The sequence below is a fragment of the Dipodomys merriami genome, unplaced genomic scaffold (genome assembly GCF_024711535.1).
Source record: "Dipodomys merriami isolate MVZ:Mamm:240054 unplaced genomic scaffold, mDipMer1.0.p SCAF_679, whole genome shotgun sequence".
Classification (NCBI taxonomy): domain Eukaryota; kingdom Metazoa; phylum Chordata; class Mammalia; order Rodentia; family Heteromyidae; genus Dipodomys; species Dipodomys merriami.
This window is the reverse complement of record NW_027206267.1, coordinates 385,924-412,393: the sequence shown is the minus strand read 5'-3', so window position 1 is coordinate 412,393 and position 26,470 is coordinate 385,924. Positions and strand designations below refer to the sequence as shown.

At 38.1% G+C, this 26,470-nt stretch overlaps 1 protein-coding gene across 2 annotated transcripts in view; it reads right to left on the bottom strand.

Moving 5' to 3' along the window:
- LOC138815882 (tRNA-uridine aminocarboxypropyltransferase 1-like) overlaps window positions 1–26,470 on the bottom strand; it is a 134,855-nt gene that overhangs the window by 79,695 nt on the left and 28,690 nt on the right. For both annotated transcript variants that reach the window (XM_070005266.1, XM_070005265.1), the window contains exons 6-7: window positions 21,616–21,738; window positions 20,732–20,770 (exon numbers count right to left, since the gene is read on the bottom strand). In XM_070005266.1, coding sequence (XP_069861367.1) covers window positions 21,668–21,738 — 71 coding nt within the window. In that variant the 3' untranslated portion in view covers window positions 20,732–20,770; window positions 21,616–21,667. The remainder of the gene's footprint in view (window positions 1–20,731; window positions 20,771–21,615; window positions 21,739–26,470) is intronic.

Here is a 26,470-nt window from a genome sequence, read left to right as displayed (position 1 = left end):
CATGCGCGTGCACACGTGCACACACACAATGACATAATATGTTCTGTTAGAAGTCACTTCCTATGTTGCTGGAAATTTGGTCCAAATTTCCTGAAACTTGATGACCATGATGTGGCAGGGCAATGACAGAAATTAAAAAGACCAGCCAAAGGCACAGCATTGAAGATTGTGGGTTTGGGGAAAGCCCTTCCTCTCTGTAGGGGCAGCCTTCTATTGCGGAGCGGTCAGTTCTCATGTCCTCTATATTATCTTAATGATGCTGGGACACGTTACTGGAAAGGTAGATCTTATATTTCTATATCAGATACCAGAGCTGGAATTGTCAATGGCACAAATTCTCTCTCATCTTTACCAGGCTGAAGGATACCTTTGCTCCAACCATTAAAGAGTAGGTATCTTGATTGCTTAGGGCAATTCCCTACTTAATATGGCCCTTCATATGCCATACACAAATTACTTACCTCTTCTTTTAAGACAATGATTTGTGCCATGGCTCGCTTCCAATTTCTTAGCTTCCTGAAAACCTGTTCTTGGGCTAATAAAAATAACGTTCTGGTGGAGATCACTTTCGATATCTACATGCAGATTTCAATTTTAGGTATTAGAAAAAACAACAAAAATAGCCTCCTGTTTCCACTTCCAAAGTGTGGAGGGAGAAACAGGGCAATTTTTATAGTATAAAGAGATTTGTGATTACGTGACTGCTTCACTAAGCCCAATTAACTTCCACTTGGGCCAACATGAACTGCCACAATTCCCAGACAGGATTGTAAAACAGGAGGACATTGTATCCTCTGGGACCATTCTGTCCCCACCCTCCATCTCTACCCATGAGACAGTGACTTTTGGTTACCTTTCCTCCCTCCAGTCAGGAACTGCTCTTAGAAAGCAATCTGTTCTCAGTAAGCTATTCCTCAGAGTAAAGCTATTCGTTTTGTTTTCTCTCCATGAAATGTATCTTACTATGCAAATAGCATGACGGTCATCATAGGCCATCAAAAGGATCAAAGCAGGAAGTGTTCTTCAAGTTCTGGGGAAGGCAAGACCCATGGGACAAAACTTTGCACAGCCACAGAGGCTGTGCTGGAGTGAGACCAAGAAGTACCATCTGAAGGAGGGGCACACACAAAAATGATTCATGGGTAACTCCAAGATCAAAGTGAAAAGATGGATGAATGAATTATATAGTTTAGGGTAAGAAATAAGAAATAGGGCATGTGTGTTCTTGGTTTGGATGAAATCATGGCCTACTAAGACTGACAGCATGGAAGATGGTTGGGGATGAAATTTTTGGAAAACTAAAGCTTGACGTGATATAGGTACATTTCAATTGTTCTTATAAAGAGAACTAACATTTACTAAGTGCTTTCTCTATGACAGGAACTGGCTAAGGGCTAGTATATCTCATTAAATTCTTGCAACAACTCCATGATGTTAGCATTACATTTATCCTCATCATTCATTCAAGCTCACAGAGGAATATGTGTTGCATTCAGACTTTCTTTCCAGTTCTGGCTGATTCTAAAGACAACACCCACTCTGAATGGCCATATGGCCTCCATATGGTAGAATACTGTATTAACACACTACTCATTTGATATAAAGCAACATTTCCCAATGTCTACGTGAATGGAGTATGACCTCCTCAAAACTCTCCTTCATATGATGAGATTCCCAGTGATCTCCGAATTCTGTGATGATCTTTTATCTATTTTTCAGGACTCAGAATGTCATAAACTAGCCATGGCCTTCAGGATCTGATCTCTAAAATATTAATCCAATCCAGATGTGCCTAAAGGAGATAGCTTTAAGTGGGTATCACCATAAGGAAAATCATTACAAAGGCCTAAAGATGTTTATATTAGAAATTTTATCATCAAATAACATGCTGGGCTGACCAAATACTCCATTGGAATTCCTGATTCTCCAATAACTGTGATCTGATGAACATACAGCCCACATCTCTGAAGAAAGTTCTCCTAAGAGTCAAAATATGTTGCCTAATTCAGTCGTTAATTCCTTAAACTCTATTCTGGAATATGTATTGAAGCAATAGTTGCCTTGGGTCTGCTCATCCAAGGGACTTATAAATTACACTTTATTCACTGCCATTCAGTCATTCATTCAATACTGAATCACTGATCATCTGTTCTGGTCCATGTGCATTGTCCCCAGGAGATCATATAGCTCCTGAGTAGGAGCCATATGAGTATGCAATCATGTCATATTCCAGAGTCTCATATCACTTGCCAAGAAGCTGCACTTTCCAACCATATTTTAATTTTGATAAAAGTTCTACAGAATCCTTGATTGAAGCAGCAGCTATTCTAGGGTCCCACTTGAATGAAGACCCCAATTTTAAAGACTTGATTGAGATTCCTGGCCACAATATATTCTATTGCAATATGGAATAAGTGTATCTGTGCTTCTGTATATTCCTACCATGTATTCTATTTACCCTTCCTGAATATTTTTTAAACTTTCTCTAATTCTTGCCTTCTTTCAAAGCCTAGCTTAGGTTCTGTTCTTTACAGAGTTTTCTCCAACTCTCCTATCACATAAATTCTCAAGACATTTCTTCATCTTTGCCATTTATAGTCATGATTCCTTGGATTATTCACCACTTCTTATATCTACCCTCCTTTCGGGGGAAGTGCCTAGCATGCCATAACTAGCCAAAAGTATCTGTTGTTGATAAATATATATTTTTCCAGGATCTTGATGATTATCAGGCCTAAGCCTTTCCAAGGTATACACTTTATGACGATTAGTTTTTGACTAAGGAGATTTGCCCTTCGTCTCAGGATCTGCATTTTTCTTTTAGACATCTCTCCATATTTTGGATCATGAAGTCAATTCTCTATAGCACTGATGGAAGGCCTGATGCAAGGTATATTGGGAAAAGGAAGTAGGATGATAGAAGAAGAAAGATTCTAGTTTCTGACATTGTTATAGTAGCTGAAACTTTTGGAAAAGTGACAGGTTGTTTGGTACTATGAATTACATACATACTGTAAACAACACAGACTAAGGGACTGGATGAAATCCCACACAGGCCACTAGAATTAGAGGAAAAAGAAGAGACAATAGGTTCAAACACTAAGAAACTCAACTCAATCAATAAGCTGATTGTGGTGTTTCAGATCTGTGATCTCAACTAAGTAGGAGGATGCAGCTAGGAGATTTAACAATCTGAGGCCAACCTAATCATGAACATGAGACCCTACCTAAAAAAAAAAAGAAGAAAAAAGGTTGAAGGCATGAACCAAGTAATAGAGAACTTGTCTAGCAGGCACAAGGCCCTAAAGTTCAAACCCATTGCTGCCAAAAAATAATACAAAACAAAATCTTTTCTTTGTGGTCCCACAGGGCTCTTGTGTTAAGTAGCCTCTTGCCCCTAGTATAGGATTCTGATGTTTTTCATCCAATTGAAAGGAGACCTTATGCTCCAGGTGTTAACTTTTGGCACTAACTTTCCCTCTGAGAAGTGAGAGGAAATGGATCCAACTTAGCCTCTACGGCTATAGAGCTCAGAAGGAAATGTAGTGTCTATAATTTTTACACATGGGGGAAGAAAGATCCACAGAGTGGAGTAGGGCTCAACAGATGACTACTATGTTCTCTCTTTCCAAGTGGTCACTTTTCTGATGTGTCTAATTAAAGTCAGACTTACCCTGAGACACAGAATGCTATCCTTTAACCACTAGGGCTTAGAACATGCCAACACTAACTATCTGGAGAATAAGCTGGCAAGATATTCAAAACAGATACTTACATCGTATTATATAATAGAGAAGGCAAAAAATGCTATGTAAAAGTGTTCTGTATTTAAAAAACAGGCTCCAAAGTTCAAATCACATCGTGTCTGAGGTGCTAGGAATGGATTTCCCATGTTCAATGAACCAAAAATATTAATCTTCACATGATCACAAATATGACATTCTGTTTAAAAATACATTGAAAAATGTATGGTGATCAAGGGCATAGCACAAGATCTTACTTAATAACCAAATAAACAATTTAATAATTGTTGTATATAATTGGAAAGCAATCAATGTTTTCAAACTTGCAAATACCTTGATATTTTCTCTCTAAATCAATTTTATATGGATCTATAGCTCAGTCCTTGAAGAGCTTCCAAAAGTTTTATGCTACTGGCTTACTGATAAAGTGCTTTTCTTTCTAAATAGATTCTGCAATAAAAAAATTAGTTCCATGTGTGTATGCAGAGCTTATTAAACTAAGTACTTGGAATATCTATCATTAGCAACTCACAACCCCTGACTGTTTGATACTAAGAATATTACAGGTCAGTTCCTAATGTACGTAAGTAGACTGTAGAATAGCATTTAGCAATATGACATGAAAATAATGACTATCTTCGTCCCTCTCTCATGAGGGTGGGGTGCTCAGTGTTTATTGCTTAGAGATACTTGCCAAGAACAATGGCTACTCAGGCCAGTAACATTTATTCCAGCTCCATCTTGAATTGATTACAAACTGTTTCTCCTTCCAACAATTAGTTTTACCTTGGGCCAAAAGAGGGAACTGATTGTATCATCTGAGAAACAGTGATATAGAAAGTGAGAATGAAATATAATTGTGTCCAACAGGTGCAACATGAATAAACAATTATTGAAGTTTGACTGAACCGAACAGCTAGTTTCTGACTTAAAGATACAGGTGTTACTTTTTCATTCATTGGATTTTAATATTTTTAAAAATCTGGGGGAAAAAATGAATTGATGGTAAAACTTTGAAGATACATTTAGTAAGACCAGGCAATGCTAAATTTTATTTTCAGTTTATGAGACACAAAAGAAATGTTCCATTTGGACAAAATTAGTAATACTTTGGGATAATTTAGAAAATTATCATCAGATATGAAAGAAGTATTAACTCAGAAAAGACTGAGAGGATTAAAAAGGTGAGTTGGCTATTTTGAAATAGCTTACACATTCCAGGGAGGGAATGGGCAAATTTTGAAGTTGAAGTTGCAAAGAAATAAAAACTATTCCAGCTGGACTGGATGAAAAAAATATATTGTCCAATAATACTGATATGCAAGAAAAGACATATTTTAGTTGAAGATTTTCTTAACTACTCAAAGTTGTTTCAACCAGTGTCTAGCAAGCATAAATTAGATGCCAGTGAGCGGATAAATCATCAGAACATTGAGAAAAAATAAACTTGAAGTATATAGAGATTTTATGTTTTCATCTGCAAAAGAAAACTAGATAATTTCTAATCCCTCTTGAGAACCTTCCACAGAGAACTAGTTTAACCTAAGAGACTTTTCAAAGCAGACAGAGAAATTATGTCCAAAGGACGGGTGCATTAAGGAAAATATGAAGTTGCAATTGATTATTATTATCAGTGAGCTATAGGTACAAGAAGCAGAGATGTGAGTTTCTAGTGGAAGATTACAAATTCAGCTTATAGCCAGTTCTGTGGTGTAGAACTGTAATACCAGCACTTGGAAAGCTAAGGCAGGAAGATCATGAGTTCTAAAACTACTAGGCTATACAGACAAGTTTGAGTAACTTGGACTAAATAACAAGACCCTGTGTCAAGAAAAAAAAAAGGCCCTGGGTTCGATTCCTCAGCAACACCTATGCAGAAAAAGCCAGAAGTGGTGCTGTGGCTCAAGTGGTAGAGCACTAGCTTTGAGCTGAAGAGCTGAGGGACAGCGCCTAGGCCCAAAGTTCAGGTCCCACGGCCGACAAAAATAAAAAAAACAAGTGAACTATTCAACATGGAGGCAGAGGTCGATAAACTGGAACTCATGTTCCAGAAAGCTGATTCTGATCTGGAGTATATTCAGTCAGTACAAGCTGGAATATGAAATCAAAGCTAACACCCAGATTCATCAGGCAAGAAAAATCCAGTTAACGCTTTTAAAGGAATTGATAGCCTTAAAGTCTTGATATTAAACCTTGTATGCACATTTTAAACCAGACGTTTGAGCAGAAAGAAACTAAGAGCTACATAAGACTATGACCATGATACAAGAACTACAAAAGCATACAGACCTGGAGTTGTCACCATTAACTGAAGAAGAGAAAACTCTGAGAGAAGTCTAATGAAGAAGATATAATTCCACAGGAAGATGACAACTAGAGGTGGGGTTTTAGTAAAGGAGTAGAAGTTTGGCTTGAATGACAGGAAGGTTTCATAATAAGAGTATAAGAAAGGTGTAAAGTATATGAATGAATTTCAGCCAGAAGGATTGAATGGGGAAAAATATAAATGTAAACACACACCCATATGCACAGTTTTGTAATTTCAGGTAAGGAGGTTCTGTAATACTATTTTCCATCTGTCTTTTTTTTTTTTAACACTCCTCCTCCCCCCACCCCCACCCCCACCCCCCGCCGACTTACTGGTCTTGGGGCTTAAACTCAGGACCTGGGCTCTGTTTCTGAGCTCTTTTGCTCAAGGCTAGCACTCTACCACTTTGAGCCACACCACCACTTCCGGTTTTCTGGTAGTTAATTGGAGATAAGAGTCTTGCAGACTTTCCTGCCTGGGCTGGCTTTGAATTTTAATTCTCCATTCTCAGCCTCCTGAGTAATTAGGATTACAGGAGTGAGCCATCAGCACCCTGTTTGTTTTCCTTTTTTTATAGCTGGGAAAAAGGAGAAATTCTGGCTGATATAAAAGAATGTTTAAGTACATTTCAGTCAATGTGTGAGGATTTAAAAATTAGAGGGTAGGCAAAATATTTGTATTACACATTATACATATATATGTATAATTTATCTATGAAAGTGCTGATTGCAGATGGGGACACATTGTTATAACCACTCAAAAGCCAGTTAATAAACTGGCTTTTGTGTGATAGAATGACTTGTTTTGTTTTATTTGTTAGTACTGGAGTCTGAAATCAGGTCCTAAATGCTGCACTCTAGCTCTTTTGCCCAAGTCTGGTCCTTTAACACTTGAGCCACACCTCTATTTCCAGTTTTTTTTTTTTGGTAGTTTATTGGAGATAAGAGTCTTGTGAACATTCCAGCCCAGTCTGACTTTGAACAGCAATCCTCAGATCTCAGTTTCCTGAATAGCTAGGATTATAGGCATGTGCCACCAGCGCCTGGCCTAGGATCACTTTTATATTTTCCCCTGTTCCTATTCCTACACATTGTGAAGCAGCATGAACTCACTTTCAAATGCTGTTTTAGACTGTCCTTGTGGTATTTCATAAATAAATCTGTTCTCTTGAAAAAAAAAAAAGCTTAGCTGGCTCATTCCTATAATCCTAGCAACTCAGGAGGCTGACTCTGAGGTTTGAAGCCAGTCTATGCAGGAAAACCCATGGGACTCTTTCTACTTTGTTGGGGTTTTTTTTTTTTTTTGATTGGTCGTGGGGCCTGAACTCTGGGCCTTGGACCTGTCCCTCAGCTTTTCAGCACAAGGCTAATGTTCTGCCACTTGAGCCACAGTGCCTCTTCCGGCCTTTTCTGTTTATGTGGTGCTGAGGAATCAAACCCAAGGCCTAATGCATGCAAGGCAATCACTCTACCACTAAGCCACCTTCCCAGACCCCCATGAGACTCTTATCTCCAATTAACCACCAGAAAACTGGAAGTAGAGCTGTGGCTCAAAGTGGTAGAGTGCTAGCTTTGAGCAAAAATACTAGGGAACAGTCCCGGGCCCTGAGTTCAAGTGCTAGGATTGGCACAAAAGCAACCCAAGTGTGTTGGGTTTCAATATATTTTGCTAGCTGTGTCCTTTGCCGTGCAAAAGTTCTGCAGTTTAATGCATTCCTTTTTTTTTTTTTTTTTTTTTTTCCAGTCATGGGGCCTCAACTCTGGGCCTGGGCACTGTCCCTCAGCTCTTCAGCTCAAGGCTAGCACTCTACCACTTGAGCCACAGCGCCACTTCCAGCTTTTTCTGCTTATGTGGTGCTGAGGAATCGAACCCAGGGCCTCATGCATGCAAGGCCAGCACTCTACCACTGAGCCACCTTCCCAGCCCCCTGCAGTCCTATTTATACAACTTTTCTTTGATTTGTTGTGTTTCTGGATCTTTATTAAGAAACTTTTGATCTGTGCCAAGGAGCCCTAGTGTTTCTCCTATTCCTTCTTGTAATATTTTCAAGGTTTCTGCTTTTACCTCCAGGTCTTTGATCCACTTGGAGTTGATTCTGGTGCAGGGTGATATATAGGGATCTAAATTTAGTTTTCTACATGTGTTTAGCCATTTATCAGACAAGGGTCTCATATCTAAAATATACCAACAGCACAAGAAATTAAATTTCTCCAAAACACCCCCCCCCCGCAAAGAAACAACCACCCCATTAAAAAGTGGACTAAAGATCTTAAGAGAGACCTCTCCGAGGAAGAAATATGAATCAAGGGACACAAGAAGAATTATTCAACATCCCTGGCTAAAAATGAAATGCAAATCAAAACAACACTGAGATTCTAACAATCTAACAATAGATGCTGGTGGGGATGTGACCAGGGGGAACACCACTATACTGTTGGTGGGAGTGCAAACTTGTTCAACCACTCTGGAAAGCAGTGTGGAGGTTCCTCAAAAGACTACACATAGAACTCTCCTATGACTCAGGAATCCCACTTCTGGAAATTTACCCAAATGACCACAAACAAGGTCACACTAAAGCCACCAGTACAATGATGCTCATCACAGCATTATTTGCCATAGCCAAGATATGGAATCAACCCAAATGCCCCTTAATAGATGAATGGATCAAGAAAATGTGGTACATATACACAATGGAATTCCATGTTTCCATCAGAAATAACAATGTTCCATTCATAAGGCAATGAAAAGACTTGGAAAAATTATATTAAGTGAAGTAAGCCAGACCCAAAGAAAAGTAGGTCGCATGATCTCTCTCATTTGTAAGAACTAGAATCTGTATAGGATATTCTTAACAGGGGATCACAATAACCCAAGTGCTTAGTGCATAGGACTATGTATAATGAAGCATATTAACATGAACTCCAACTTATGGAAACAAGAGGTTCTCATTAGACCCTGTATATTGTTCATTCTTTTTTCTCTATTTTTTTCTTTCTTCATTTCTCTTAGTTTTTTGTAGCTCATGTTTTGCATAATGGACAATGCAATATATGAAAGGAAAAGGGAATCACAGAAACAGCAGGACAACAGATGAACCACAGCAACAATGATACTCACTTGACACTATATTGGATATGAACATTACAACTTGGGGGGGGGATAGGGAGGAGTAAGTGGGAGAAAAAGAGGGATGGGGTGACAATGATTAAAAACAAATGTACTTATTGCCTTACTTATATAACTGTGACCCCTGACTCATCACCTTTTCAATAAAATTTAAAATTAAAAAGAAGCAATTAGCTTATACAATACTCATACTTACACAGTATATTTTTAAATATTAATTACCACTTAGCACACATGAACTAGTGTTAAAGTAGCTTTTCTCTTACCAATGCCATGTGGTAAAAGATCAGGTTTAATAGATCATTTCATAATTATCTACCCTAACTCTCTCCCTTGGAACAATGGGATAAGTCTTTCTAGTCTCCAGAAAGAATGCCTTCAGCAGGAAATAACAGAGCCAGTATTAAAAATACTTGGCACTTTTTTCTTTTTTTCCTATTTATAGTCTCATTGTTCTTTTCTAATATGTGAGAGTATTCCTTTGACAAGCATGAGTCTTGAATACACTCTTTATAATTAATCTTGTTCCAGTGATTACATTTTACAGAAAGATCTACATGAGCCTGCTTGTAGAAGCATGTAAATACTTAACACATGCCAGGTACAGTGTTAGAATAACCCTTAGCAAGCCACAGTTCACAAATTTATAAAAAACAAACAAACAAACAAAAAACCAGCTATGAAGTTGTGCTACCTAGAAGTGAAATCATTAATGATGAAAAAAAAGTTAAATGTCTCTCAACTAATTGAATATTAGTTCCTCATGAATAGACTCTCATAAAGGGTTTTGATTTGATCCATAGTATATGAAACAAATTCCTGTAGCACTATCTCCATTATGTACTATAGTCAAATTTTAGACTCCTTGGAGAGAAATGAGTAATTATGTATTTCATCCATGTTTTAGCTCTAAACCTGCAACAGACTATGAATGAACGTAGTGTTAGAAATGGAGATTCTAGCCTGGTGGAAGAGACAAACACAGACATACACTTGCGGCATGGTGTACTGATAGGGCAATGTGCAAAGTGCTATGAAAACATGAAGAAGAGAATATCTAACTGTGCCTAGGTTAGGCAATAAAATGGTCTTAATTTTGGAAACTAGAGAGAGGTTGGCTTAGGTAGCCAATTCTGGAGCAAAAACTCGGTGAAAAAAAAAAAATCATTCCTTGTCAGGTCATGAGGTATGTGAGGAGGAATAAGAGATAAGTCAAGTTGAGAATTTATCTTACAATACATAAAACACATAAAAGAAGACTCACTGAAGGGTTTCATGTTACAACAGGAAAGACCACGTAAAGAATGAGAATGAAAGCCAGACACCGGTGGCTCATGTCTGTAATCTGAGCGACACAGGAGGCTGAGAACTAAGGATCACAGTTCAAAGCCAGCCTGGGCAAGGGAGTCTGTGAAACTCTTATCCAATTAATCACGGAAAAAGCCAGAAGTGGCACTATGGCTCAAGTGGTTGAGTGCTATCCTTGAACAAAAGGAGCTCAGGGATAGTGTGCCGGTCCAGCCTATTATATAGTGATTTATAAAGTGATTTATAAAGTGATTATACAGTGATTTATAAAGCTCTCAAGATGGAAAAGACTTAAATTTACTGAATACATATTTACATATTATATGTCAAGCCACAGTCTAATCACTTTATAAATATTAACTCATAACTCTAGAATTTATAACATCATCCCTAGGAGGTAAAGAACATTATTATTCCCGTTTGTTGGTGGAGAAGCCAAAAATTTTGTTCAAGGTCACAGAGCTAATACATGATAAACCCAAGAATCTGGGCTTTTGAGTCCATCTTCTTAACCTTTCTACATCATCTTGCTTTCTTTATATTCCAGAAGAGGAGTTCAGTCTGTGGTACGGGTGGATAAGTGGATGGTATGCATCCTTTATGGTACACAGAAGGAAGAGCTTGCTTTTGGAAAAGTGTGGGGCTAATGAATCCACTTCTGAGCAATTCTGCCCCATACTTTGCTCAGGCCTGAATCACAACAGATGACAATGGCCAGTTGTCCTCAGAGCCCTAAAAACTGGGCTAAGTGTCAAAGTCAATGCTAGTCTAAAGCTCCTTGGGAACTGAGTATATGTAAGCTGACAGGCAGGGCACACCACTGAAGTTGGCAGGGCAAGTGGACTCACATTCTTGCTCCCCACAACCCAACTGTCATTCAATCAGACCCCAACAGGGAGCAAGCCACTATGAGCTGTACTACTGTACATTTTGGTGGAAGTTCAAGAATATGTAGTTCTTTCTTCTTGTCCTTTACATCACACTGCAAAGATAAAAGACCTTCTCCATCCCTTCCCCCCTCCCCGCTCCCCGCCCCACTTCATTGGGCATGGTTTGAGGAACATCCAAGGTCGAGAAGTCATGGAGTTAGAGTCATTGTGACAAAAATGTCAAACAAATAAACATCCTAGAAGACTTCACTTTAACTTGGTTAAGACAAGGCAATGAAAACAGTATCTGTTTAAGAGAAGTAATCTCAGCCAAAATTCTGCCCCAACCTTCAGATTCAACTTTCACTGCTGTCAGCTGGAATTAGCCAGAAGTGTTAAAAGGAGGAAACTTGGGTCTAGGATGTATCATTGTGCCAAATGTTTTCTTTTGTCTGTGGCTTTTGTTTGACCCTTTCCCCTACTTTTCAAAGTTTGAAACTGTGTACAAGATGAAATAAGTTTTTGAAGCAATGTTCAAATCTTTAGCGGTTGGTGAATTCCATTCCTTTCTCACCCCAAGAGAAGAAAGGACTAAACTATTTCCCAACAAATAGATAAGTCTTGACATTTTATCCTGCGGTATAACTAGGGGTTGGGACAGGAAATGGCTAGTGCTTTATAATTGTATAGGTGTTGTTTGAGTTGTGGTGGGTTCTCTGGAAATGTCTCTAGATTTTTTTCTCTTATTCCTAACTCTTCAAGATGTATGCAGTTGTTGTTGTTGTTGTTGTTGTTGTTGTTGTTTTGAAGCTCCATGATGTAAGGGCTCATTCAAAAGTTTTTGCCCATTGTCCTAGAGCATAGTTTCTCCCAGAAGTTCACAGGTCAGGAAGTCAAAAAACCACTGCGAACAAAGACTGCTAAGGTTTTGGCTGACATTGTAGTTTATATTAGGGGTATCATTCTCCAAGTACAGGCTGTACCCATAACAGAATGACTGGCATGCCAAGCTACTCAAAATAGTCCTTGCAATACCAACACATGGGGTGGTATATTATTATCCATAGACAAAGCTATGAGCTTTTCTTTTAGGTTCAATTCATGAAAGTAACAGAATAAAATTTATAGAGTTGAAGCAATAACTATAATTCCAATCTCATCTTTTCCTATTGACTCCGACTCACATACCTGACTGTGTACACATCATTTTCCCCAGAATGTCATAGATATTTCAGTCTCAAGATGTCTAATATCTTCTCTGTAAAGACACACTCTTGGGCTGGGAAAGTGGCTCAGTGGTAGAACGCTTGCCTTGCATGCATGAGGCCCTGGGTTCGATTCCTCAGCACCACATAAGCAAAAAGTAAAAAACAAAAACAAAAAAACCCCAAGACACACTCTTCCTCTGAGAGGTTCTTTGTCCCTCAGGGACAATCTCATTTACTCAAATAAAAAAAACCCACAAAGACTTTTCACTTCCTCCATTTTCCCTAATTTCCCACACCAATTGACCAGCCCAGTCCATAAGCATAAGCATCTTAATTAACTGCTCAAGTACATTTGTCTTTTCTCCACCAGACTGCCACAAGCATTCCCTTATTACAGGCCCACAGTAGCTCTTCTGAGGACAACAGTAATCACCTTAAAGTGAGTCTCTTTACTTTTCCAGGTATCATCCCTCTATAAGAGTGATATTTCTAAATCATAGTTTTATTTTTCTGCATCTTAACCACCCTTCTCCACCAGGCTTTTCAAGTTTTACATAGGAAAGGCCAAGTTCTCCCGTTTGGCATCGAAGGCCCTCCACTCCTTCTAGAGAGCTGGTTATCTTTTCTTAGCTTTTAGTAACAGAATCCTCCATTTTGTTCCTTTAATAGAAACTATTAAGTAACATACAAAACAGTAATCCTTCAGTAGCCACTACTTGTGCATACATGTATTTAAAAAAAACAAAACAAAACAAGGGCTGGGAAGTTGGTTCAGTGCTAGAGTGCTTGCCTCGCGTGCATGAGGCCCTGGGTTCTATTCCTCAGCATCACATAAGCAGAAAAAAAGACAGAAGTGGCGCTGTGGCTCAAGTAGTAGGGCCCTAGCCTTGAAGAGCTGAGAGACAGTGCCCAGGCTCAGAGGTCAGTCCCCACGATTGACAAAAAATAAATAAATAAATAAATACAAACCACCTTTCCCCAAACATCTAAAGACCACTCAGAGACTAGGATTATCATAGATCACCTTTTATCTAAAATCCATGACTTTCAACAAGTTGTCCCAGTATTTTCCCTTTGGTTTCAGAAGAGGTTTTATTTTAGCTTTTAACCCACTTTCTCCTCTAACATTCCCCCTTATTTTCTGGCATTAAAAAAAGCCCATAAGGAAGAGATACTCCATCCCTTATCTCCTGTCCCAAATTCCTCTTAGTATGCCCCAGCAAGGCTATAACTGGAGGTTGGGATGAATCTTTGCTTTTAGTTCTTCAAAATCTAGCTCAAAGATTACCAATGTTGAGATTTTTCCCCTTCCCCAATGTGGATTAAGATATTCATTTCTTCTAATTTAAAGTTCTGTTCCTTATATATATTTCTGTTTCATTTTTCTTTCTCTGTTATATAATCTTGGCCAATACCTTCAAGTTTGTTCTGCCTGATTCATTAAAAAATGAGACAAGCTAGGGACTAATGGCTCACACCCATAATCCTAGCTACTCAGGTGGCTGAGATCTGAGGATCATGGTTCAAAGTCAGACAGGGTAGGAAAGTACATGAGACTATCTCCATTGAAAACCATAAAACAGGACGTAGTGTTGTGTGGCTCAAATTGGTAGAGTGCTAGCCTTAAGCAAAAGAGTTCAGGGACAGTGCCCAGGCCCTCAGTTCAAGCCCCCAAACCAACAAAAAATAAACATAAAAAATAAAATATTCCTTAGCTTATGTATCTGTAACTTTGTGTGAATGACCTACCAGAGAGAGAGGGGGAGAGAGAGGGAGAGAGAGAGGGAGAGAGAGAGAGGGAGAGAGAGAGAGAAACAGAGAGAGAGAGAGAGAGAGAGAGAGAGAGAGAATCCAACTGAGTAGCCATCATATACTCTAAATATTACTACAAGCTGAAAGTGGAAAGGTTGTCTCTTAGTAAAAACAGCCATATAAAGACTCCAGCCATGTCTGTTTTAGGAAATAGCAATTTTGCCAATGTTAAGTTCTAGTTATGTGCATTTTAAAATATGTGGCCTTTGGATATAGCTGTGTTTTCAATCTCACACATATTTTGAAGAACAACTAGGTAACATATTTAAAAACATGATCTATCTTTGTGTATTATCAGTAAATGAAGTATTTACTCATACATTTGACTACTTAAAATAAAGTTGTTCAATCAATTTACGAGTTGCCCCATTTGGTAAAAGATTCATCTACAGTAAACTGATAAATTTAGATCAATGATTTCTAGACAGCATGTCTTTGCACAAATAGATCTTAATGTCAAAGTGTCCTGTGTGACTCGAATCTCAGGAAGTCACCTGAAGATTGCTCCAAGGATGTTTGTATTCTAAATGGAACACATTTTTAAAAATCCCTTTCCTCTCTTTCTTAGATCATTTAACAATAAGCAATAATGGATGTCTTTTTTTCCCCCTTTGTTCTTTTTGCGCTCTTTCAGAAGTGGGGAATGTCCAGACCTCCAGCCATATAAGACCCTGGAGCCTTATAAAACCTATGACGATACAGTCATATATGCTTCTCATATGCTTCTTGTTGGCTGCCAAGGCTGGCTGCCTGTATTGATAATGGCCTGAACATGATGTTATATATGGCCCTTGGCCAAAAATAGGTTTCCCACCCTTGACTGGCACTCTGAAAACCCTATTTGCTTTTCAAAATACTTTCCTCTTGGTTTCTACAATGTTCAGCTATTTTGATCTGTTTCAAACCATGCCTCTTCTGATATTTTTTCATATAAATGTAGGTTATTTACTTGCTTTGTTTCTTGAGTTTCTGGTTCTATTCTCTATTCCCTGCTTACCTGCGATGGGCAGATGACAGCAAATCAATATATCCATTGCTGTATCTACCCCAAAATCCAGTTTTTCATTTTTCTGTCTGCTGATTATTTCCACAAAGATATGTCAATCAGTATTTCATAACTAAGTCCAAAGCCAATAACTGCAACCATCTCAAGAATGGATTCTGTCTCTATTAATAATGCCCTATAGTTCAGTCATACAGATATTTGATTAATGAATAGAAGTGTGTGTTTTCCCCTCTGGTCAACTATAAAGCAGACAGAAATATAATGTACACTTATTCATAATTTTTATGTATTCTTTAAAATTTCTAACATCAACAAGGCTAAGCTTATCCAAAAGAATAAGCCAATGAGTAGTTGTCTAAAAATAATATATATAATGGAAATATATGTATATATATATATCCATCCTAGCTGGGTGCTACTCAAGAGGCTGAGATCTGATGACCATGTTTCAAAGCCAGCCTGGGCAGGAAAGTCTGTGAGACTCTAACTCAAACTAACAACTAAAAAGAAGTAAGTGGAACTATGGCTCAAGTGGTTTAGTGGTAGCCTTGAATATGAAAGCTCAGGGTAGCAGCACTTAAGCTCTGAGTTCAAGCCTCAAGACAGGTACCAAAAAAAATGTGTGTATACATATATGTATATGTATATATGCATATGTACATGTGTGTGTGTGTGTATATATATATATGTGTGTGTGTGTGTGTGTGTGTGTATGTATGTATGTTATCTCCACAGCTCAACAGCTTTTTCTCCTTGAAGGGGAAGAAATAAAATAAGAAAAGCAAGCACAAAATTTTATTCTCTCAGCAAACAGCAAAAGATATGCTGTGTTCACACTATTTTGTTGTTTTATTTTTTACAAGTGATCTTTTTTTCTTTTGTCTTTTGTTTTTTTTGCCAGTCCTGGGGCTTGAACTCAGGGCCTGAGCACTGTCCCTTAGCTGCTTTTTGCTCAAGGCTAGCACTCCACCACTTGAGCCACAGTGCCACTTCTGGCTTTTTCTGTTAATGTGGTACTGAGGAATTGAACCCAGGGCCTTGTGCATGCTAGGCAAGCAATCTTATTACTAAGCCACATTCCCAGCCCCCAGGTGATATTCATTATCAATATTTTTAAAAAAGAAACATATACACATTTACCTGTTAAATAATTTTTAAGTAAATATGAAAAAAGAAAAAAATAACTTTGTTTTCTAAGTCTCTCTTTTTTTTTTTTTTTTTGCTCATCCTAGGGCTTGAACTCAAGAGCCTGTCCCTGAGCCTCTCTATGCTCAAGGCTAGTGCTCTACCACTTGACCCACAGCACCACTTCTGGCTCTGTTTATGTGGTGATAGGGACTTGAACCCAGGGCTTCATGCATGTTAGGCAAGCATTCTACCACTAAGCCACAGTCCCAGACTCTAAAGGAATAACTCTTTTGAATTCCAGGATCTTTAATCAATTCCAATTTGTACATCAAAGTTTTCTGCCATAAGGATCCTGCGGTTTCCATTTTACAAAAACTTGAAGCAACAATTTCCATCAGCTCTGCACTCACCAAAACACACTCTCCCACCGTTCTTTCTAGGGTCCCTATCCACACAAAGCTACAGTAAGGACAGATTCTCCTTCATCATCTCTGCAGGTGAAGGCGAGTGTCCAGCTCTTCCTATGCTCCTTAGGTCCATGAAAATCATGTGTAAATAAAATGCATTTGGCTGAATTTCCCCATCTCATTGTTTAAGCCTCACCCATGGAATGATGCTTACTCAGCTGTAAGCTATTTTCTGAACCCAACATAGAAAATCCATCAAGCCAGTTACCGGGTCTACAAGAAGACACAAAGATAAGAGAAAGTCCAGAGGAAAGAAAAGAAGTTCTTTCCAGGGTCCCTCAAAGACATTTGCCTTTAATTCATTCGAATAATGCCTTACATTATACAAATGAGTAGTTTCCACCTTATAAATGCTAAGCACCGATGCCAGGTTAAGTGTTAAATGGTGACTATAAGCCTGATACACAAATCTATTTTTCTTCCCTGTTTAAAAAATACGTTTGCCTTTCTATTTTTTTTCTCCTAACAACAATAAAAACAAATGGGTCAAACATATGCCAAAGAATGATGAACTGAAGGACACAATGCCATGTAAGGATCACTTAAATGTTGTGTGGTCTTTCTGCTTTAATAATATTCAGATGCTCAACTACTTTCTTTTAGATTTAAAAAATATAGTAATAAAAGATGTGGGAAGGCACTGGGAACTCTAATAGTCAGAACTTAAGATAGCTTTTGTCTCTTCCTCTCTGCCTCTGTCTCTTTGGTCTCAGGAATCTTTTGAAATCTGCATGAAACAAATATTTTAAAATTCAGAGGATCTTTGCTAGTTTTCCTGTGTCAGTTCTCAGAAAAATTCTAGCTAAGCAAACTGCCCAACCAGATACTGGGAGATAAAAAAAAGTCATCTACATGAAGTCTGTTAGTTCCAAATCCTGTCTGAAGTAGAATTTGAGTTGTTCGTTTCTGCAATTCTAAACCATCCTTTTAAAAAAAAAAGTCTAGAAGACTCAAAGTCCAGAACTTTCTTACATATATCCAAATAACACCTGTGGCTCTTGTACTAAGAGCATTGATTTGGACTCATCTGAAGGATATGCATCAAAAGCTCATGTCAATGCCAAGGTCCAGCAGAACCTGTATTTACTAAATCTCTGGTTCCTATTGGAGCTAGAAGTATCATCAAATAAGATGTTTTGAAAAGCTACTTCCAGAGTCATAATTTTTTTTCCATCACCTGTTTGGACACAGACTTAGTCACAAGTTTGTTGGTGACCATGTTTTTAATATCTCAGACTATTCATTCATTTAGGTTATTTTTTTCCAATTGTCCCTCTTTGTCCTCATCAAACACTAGAAACTCATTAAGCCTCAAGTATTTTTTGGTTTTCTAATATAAAACAATGTCCAAGAGAAGCACTATGTGGACAGGTTCTTTATCCAGATAAATATCAGTTGATAGAGCTGGCTGAGCGAACCATGTCCAGAATCAAAAGGTATTTGTCAAATCTTTCTAACATTTCTCTATTTTAAACATTTTAAACATACTGAGTTAGAAATGAAGTAGCTAACTAAATCTCTAATGTGAAGCTTTATGAATTTTCTCACTCAGTAAAAGCAAAAGGTGCTTCATACCATCAGTCCAGAAGCTTCCAGAGCCATTTTTACTTGATTTTTTTGGTGTGGTATATGCTGCTGTTACAGTCTCATTTTTATACCACTTTCTTCTAAATAGAATGTTTGATGAATTAAGAAAGCAGGGGAAGAGAAATTGGAAGATGATAACCTCATTTGAACTTAAAAACTTTAGATTTGGGGCCATAACGGTTAAGGGTGATATGTAAGCTTTCTTTTTTTTTTTTTTATTGTGAGAATACCATACAGAGGAGTTACAATTACACGGGCAAGATAACGAGTATATTTCTTATCAAACATTGTTGCCTGTATGTAAGCTTTCTATCACTATGACTATCATTGAGAAAAATCAACTTCAAGAGGGAAGGATTTCTTTGGGCTCACTGTCAAGATGATGTGGTTTATGGTTACTTGGCTCCCTTGTTTCTAGGCTATGGTGATGCAGATTATCATGGCAGGGAGCAGGTGGTGGGGTGAAGCTGCTCACTTCCTGGCTGCCAGGAAGCATAGAAAAGAAGAGCCAGGGGCTGGGAAGGTGGCTCAGTGGTAGAGCGCTTGCCTTGCATGCCTGAGGCCCTGGGTTCGATTCCTCAGCACCACATAAGCAAAAAGAAAAAAGCCGGAAGTGGCACTGTGGCTCAAGTGGTAGGGCACTAGCCTTGAGCTGAAGAGCTGAGGGACAGTGCTCAGGCCCGGAGTTCAAGCCCCACAACCGGACCAAAAAAAAAAAAAAAAAGAAAAGAAAAGAAGAGCCAGAGGCAAACTATATTCTTCTAATGCACAGCCTCAGTGACCCATCTCTTCCAAATAGATATTACCTCTTTCACTTTCCCATTAGCGGCACTAGCTAGTGGCCAGAACTTCAAAACATGAATCTTTGGGGGAATGTTCCATATGCCCATATAGTAAGTATAATATTAACAATAGGTATTTAATAGGTATCACTACAATAGATATTTACCACTCGCTCCAGAAAGATACACACACACAATTAACTCCAAAGTAGGAGTTGCCAGATTTAACAAATAGAATGATAGAATACACTACTAAATTTGAATTTTAGATTAAAGAAAAGTCCTGGTGATGACTATGTCTTTCTTACAAGCCGCAAGTATAGAAGAAGACTGTTGAAGGTAAGACTAATGAAAACAATGTTGGAAAATCTAGTCCCTTTGTGTTCTTCAAATCACAGCTTGCCTGGGACTGCATATAAAAGTGAAGGCTTGACTTATGGTAACAAAAGGTCTTGTACTATTAGGCAATAACATCAAACTATCAAAGAATTCTCAAAGTCGTCCACAGCAACAATTGATCCAGATGATTATATTATGGTTTGTCCCTCGTTAATTCAAAGAGGACCTGCTTTAGCAATGTTAAATTTGGCACACAATGAAATCTTTTCATCAATGTTTGAAACATTCCTGTATCCGCGGAATTTTCCAAGCTTCTGAAATCATGTGTCAAACAGTTTGTAATCTGTTGAAAGCTATTTGTGACCTTTCTTTAAGCTTGAAAAGAAATAACTCAATCTGCTGGCTTTACCACTAGGGAATTCTGGGAAGGGAGAAAGCTCAGGAGAGAGAAGAAAAGCAATGTTTTCGTGTGACCTTTAAAACTGTAATGTCATGTTAATTGAATATGAATTAACAGTTATTTCATTGGAACATTTCTGGGAACTGTATTAAATCAAATGTTTATAGAAAAGCAGGTGCTTCCTCTCATGTTTGTGTGTTTTCCTATTTTCTACACAGTATCTATTTCTCCTTTTTCTGAGTAGTTCATTCTCTTACAATGTGCTCCCAACTTTTTATCTTGTAAATAAGTCTCCTTTGGAGAAAAGTTATTTGTTTAATAAATATTTGTTCAATAAGTGAAAATCATAAGGTTTCCTCTCACTAACACCCTTTGTGGCTTTATCAGTATTGAGACATAGAATCAATGACACTTATTTGAGAGATTGCCATATAAACATAGCCTGTGTATCTGCACTTTATTTCATTTTAAAATCAATTATGTCAAAAAAAAAGTCTACGCCTATATTTTTTTTCAAGTGTAAGAAAAATGTTTACACTAACCTTCAACTGTTTCTTGAGATCTTTTTATTTCATGTTAGAATCAATTAAGTCAGAAAAGTCTATGCCTGTATCTTTCAAAACTAATGAAAAATGTTTTCACACTTACCTTTAAGTACTTCTTGGAATCTTCATTTCTTTGTGTATACTAGAAGGAAGAAAGGGAGACAAATGAGTGGGGAGAGATTGAGAGAGGGAGAAAAGAATGCCAAGGGGCCTAAAACAATTTTAGGATTGTTTTTCTTAGCTGCCTTTGGTTGTCTGTTGGAGATATTCTAACTCCTTTGTGTTTCAACTCCTCTACTTTCTCTGAAAGAGCACTCACAATCATAGACCCAGTGAGTAGCAGGCTACTTCTAGGAGAAAGTAGAAAGTAGGACTTGGGAAAGAGAAGAGAAATACTGTGAAGGTTCTCAGAAAGACTGAGTCTGTCCTAGTCCATCAGATAACACAGCCAGAACAACAGCTGGCTGGAGGCCGTCAACAGCCAAGGCAACCAACCTCTCTCTTATCAAGGCCAGATGCCTGTTTTGAAGAACTCAGAACAACAACATGTGAGCAAGAAGCTGAAACCAGTGAACTGGGTGTAGTCTTTTGAACCACAATGAATTAAGTGGAACCAACCGTCAGGGTCATCAATGACTTGGCAGCCAGAATTAAATCCTGTTCATCATCCAGGAAGGAGTTTCCCAGAACTCCAAAAGTGAACTGTTCCTCTGCCACATATTGGGTCTAATTAATTAAGGGTATGGTAAGAATAATCCAACCTCTAATTGTCCCATAGGTTTCTCTTTACCTACTAAGCCTCTCCTGAAGTCTTTTACTCTTAAGAAGCTCTAGTAGAATCCCTTTATTTTTCTCAGAAATCATCTCTTAGGAATTTATGGACCTCTCCTATGGGCAATAGTAACACCAAGGACCCAGAGAAGCCTAAAGGATGCTTATTTCATCACTGTCATCAATATTTCAATCCATAGCAATGATTGCCCTCACCTCCTTTCATTTCAACAGCCTCAATGAAGAATCCCAAGTGATTCTGTAGACTTCAGGAGACTGTTGATGCACTGTTTCTAGAATCTTTGTTTGGGCTGAATTTTCTTAGTTTGCCGTGTCGTTCTGAAAAAATAAATTGGATGCGATTACAGCCTGACATTTTTAAAATGAGTCAGCCTTGTTTTTTTTAAAAAAAAATTATTATACTTAAGGACTTGTCCAAAGAGGTTACACTTCAACTTGTCAGTTTATCAATGTTTTCTCATATCAGAAAATTCTGTCACAGATAGAAAACACACTCTCATTGGTTGTGTACTACTACCTGACAGTTGAGAGAGTAAGTGGAACTATCAGGATCAAAGAATAAAATACAGCATGTATGACCAATAACTAGGTTGAAAAAACAACAATATGAGGACTGAATTCAAAGAAATAGTATTGTTTTTGTTCAACAGATTTTAGCTGTTACCACCAAAACGGTAACCATGTAACATGATGCACATTAATCTGCCTCACTCTAAGTAACAATTTTCTAACTACATGCATCCCATAACCATAAAATCACAGAAACCCTTAAGATGCACAGTCTAAAATTCTTATCCTTCTTTAAAAAAAAAAGTATGAGAAACTGAAGTTTCATTCAAGTCACATCAACCAACTTAAGGTTTTAATATTGTCAAAAGTTGAAACACTAGAATCAAATACCATGTATTTCAAAAACTATATTCTCCTTTGTCCATAGAAGAAAAAGAGCTCCCTCAGTTCCATCTAGAGAAAGTCTGGCAGAAACAATGAAAAGAAAATCCTGGTCAAAGCTAGGACTTGAAGAGACCAAAGCTAAGGATCAATGGTATAGAAGAAGATTAGATAGACTAAAAAAAATACCTATTCCGTGAAACCATAGCCCATTTTAGACATCCAAGTAGATACCCAAGTACTCCAGATATTATAGGCGAAGTGAATTGCTCTGCACCAGAGGGTTGACCAGGCCCTTCACAGCCTGAGATCCCTACTCCCTATTCTTCTCAGTGGACCCACATCTGACTATCTCCATGACTTCTCTTGGGTCTGTCTCCTATACTGACACTGTGGCAAAGCATCCCTAGGTTCTCTGGCTTGTGACTATTCCTTGTCTTCAGGTCCCCAGACTAGCTCAGTCTCAAACAGCAGACCCTCAAGATAGTACCTGGCCATCACTCTCTAAGACACAGGGAGTGACTAAATATATTTCTTTTTCCAGTGCTGGCATGAAACTCGGGAGGAGTCACTGTCATACCCAGATCCCTGCATTGGATTTCAAGCTTGTAAGACCTGCGATCCTATCCTGTGCCAGTCTGTTGTCACCAGGTTTGCCTTGCTTAACGTGTGGTTGTGGCTTTGGCTTTCCCTCTCCTTGGGGAGCTGGAGTTGAAGCTTTTCGCTACATAGCTTTTCTGTTTCTCTGTGCTTTTCAGCTGTCCCAGAATGCCTTTCATGATCTTAAGGGTCTTTGTTACTTTCTTTCTTTGGAAGACAGTCTGAACTCTGTTCTCTACCTCCTCTGCTCTCTCATTCACACAGTCTCATGGAGGAAGCTTTTCATCTGCCATCTTCTAAGAACTCTTTCCCCTTCCCCCCAAAAAAATGTGGCAAAGAGGTAATGGTGGCAAAGGGCATTATCCTCATCAGCATGGTGGCTCTCTGACCTAGTCACAAAGAGGTCTCTGAGGATTTTTCAGACACATGAGAAGCAGACCAACAAGTTTTACTCTGCTTTTATGATTGTTTTGTGAATTCTCTAAAGGAAAAAGTATCTGCTATGGTTTATACCTAAAGCAGATGGTTTCCTACAGCCTCCTGGTCACTTCTCCTTGGGAGTAGCCCTACTTTTAGGATCTTATATAGATAGCAAAATAAATAAATAAGTAAACAAGTTTACAATAGCAGTATTCTTTCTCCCCGCCCCCTGCCACCTCATAATTACCACCAAAAAGTCACCATCATCTTTCAGCCAAAAGTCCTTCTACAGACCTACCCATTTTGTATGCTATTTGAGCAAGACTGAGAAATATCATGTGTTACTGCTTGCAAGCAACTACAAGAGAGGGATGGGTTTTATTTCCTGGGTAGAAGGATAGATTAGTCAGGAAAAAAATGGTTAACCAAGAAGGCTTTGATCAATGTCTATGGAGTAATGAAGCTTTCTCAATAACCATAGTATTTTCTTGGCTTGATGTTAGGAACAAAAAAAAAGGGAAGTTAGACCCAGTGATTGTTGAAGTGGGTATAACATACTGACTTACATTAAATGGAAATTCTACATGAAGCCCCGCAAATCTAAGTCCAGATTCCAGTACCACCATTGCCTTCCTCTGTTATCTTGAACAGATCATTAAATAAGTATGTACTTTGGCTCTGCTTTTTAGAAGGAAAGTTGATTGTATCTACTGTCTTCCCAAAGGGTTGTTCTGCAACAATGTGAAGATGATTAAAAGGAAAACAAGTGTATCAAAGAGAGCCAGACAGAAACTCTGGGGCTTTACTTCTGAGAAATAGCTTCTGGGTCTCCTATTCCCAAATAAAACAAGTAAGTACTCACCAAAAGGTATATTCCACAAACTTCTACTGGGTATATTTTTGCTTGTTTTTTATATCATAGACATGGGAGTTATTGCTCTTAGTATTCTTTGTGCTAGCTGAATATATAAATTGATTTGAACCAGTTTATGGTCCCTTTATTTTCACAGTGATGATTACTTATTACAGTGATACTAATGATGATTACCTATAGAAAAGTACATAAATCATACGGCTATATAGCTCAATTATTTATCACAATTTGAACACATCTATATAGTTAGCATTAAATAAATGACATAGAACATGAGCTGCACCCGGAAGTCTTACTTGTTTCCTTCCCAGGCTTCCTTCCAAAGATGATCACTCCTTGACTATCATAAGATTAGTTTTTCTGGTTAGCTCTATTGCAGGCTAAATAACAGTACTTCTCTGTGGTTGCTAGCAGCTCTTAAACTGTTACAGATCAAATATCTGCGTTTGCTGAATGCTCCTTGATAGTTTGATAAAAGATGTGGGAGAGAAGTATAGAACACAAGGGCAAGGCGCAGAAACTAGGATTGGAAATGGTCTTGACAAAATATTGTCAGTTAAGACTGGTCTGTCATTTCCAGCAGGCATATGATTTTATTGTATTTTTGGGAAAGGAAAGCTTAATTGTGTTGAACTATTGTCAAATGAAACACAATAGTTTCTCTGATATATTGCAAAATACCATTTATAGAAAGAATCTCTTTTTTTTCCCCCAAAAACAAAAGAATTTTTTGTGGCTTAACTTGGTACTTGTCCATACTTGGCAAGAGTTAGAGATGTACAATAGTGTCATCTTCAGTTTTTTAAAGCCCTTTGCCATGATATTCCCAAGAGTACAAACAGAATCAAAAATGTCAGACCTTGTCCTGAGCAGCAATGCATTTCCTAGATGATGAGAAGGTTGGAGATAGAAAGTGGGGGAAGAAGAGTTATAGGAGTCCATGCCCAAGCACCCTGGGGCAGGAAACCTAGTTTCCTTTCCTATTCCCCATGTTAAATAAACAACTGCATTCCATTGTCTGGTGGCCCACCACAGCTGTGGCTGTTTCCAAAATGAAGATGGACGGTAGCCACACTTGGATTTGGTTTTCTCTAGAACTGCTGTTCCCCTGGGCATTATTTTTCAAAGTATCACATTGCATAGGGGCTTAATGTTTCTAACTAGTTTGTGAATAATTGCATATCCATTTTTCTGTTCATTACATGTTCCTTTGGGATATCCACATCTAGACTGAAAAAGAGCATGATTGCTTGGCTTGTCTATTTCTTTTTCCCTCCAGAGCAGATAACTCACATAGCATAATCACCAAAACATAGCTGGGAATTTGACATGTCTACGAAGTAAAGGACACTCTGGCAACTTCTTGTGACATATGCATTATTCAATTCCGATCAACTAGCATAGTCTAAGAACCTATACCCTCCTAGTTATGTTAGCTACAAGTGACTAAAAGTATAAAGGTATTATCCCTGCTTATAAAGACATTATAGAGGATTAGAGAAAAATGCAAAACCAAGAATAACCATGTCATCATTGCTTATTAAGTGCTAGTATAATGTTTGATAAGAAGATGATTCATTCTCCTGAAAGTGTAATCAGGGAAGATATCACAAGAGAAGGTTTCATAGAATTGGCCAGTAAAGAGAATCATATACACCAGATAGAAGGAAAATACAAAAGTACAGAGAAGTCACATAGCCTACTGCTCTTCATAACTCTAAGGAGACAAATATGGAAGTACAAGGTGAAGAGGGGCAGTCAGAGAACTAAAGCAGAAATGGGGAGTCAGACCAATCAGAGGCCTTCATCCTCAAAACCAATAGTTAATTATGTGGCTTACTGCTCAACTCTGACATAGGAAAAGAAGCCTAGACGATTAAGAAGGCAGCAAGATTTAACACATGTACTCAGGCTTAAACTATAACATGCACACAGTCATTCTCATTCTTGCCATTCTCTTACATCTCTGAATTTTTTACTACATCCTTACTTCCTCTATATCCCTAAGGACCTTCCTTTTACTTTACGTAAAACTACTGAAACTTCAGGACCAAGATTTTAAAATAGTCTGCAACATATTACAGCTAAGCTGCCCAACTTACTGGTTGTGACATTTCAAACCTACTGAAATGATGTCATGTTCAGTTTTCTATTGTAAGTACCTTGGAAAATATACCTGTTTAGCAACAGGCATGAGGGCTAGATATGGTTTTGTTTGCTTAATATTTTAAGGTCTTTTTTTAAAATTACTAATGATCTCTTGAC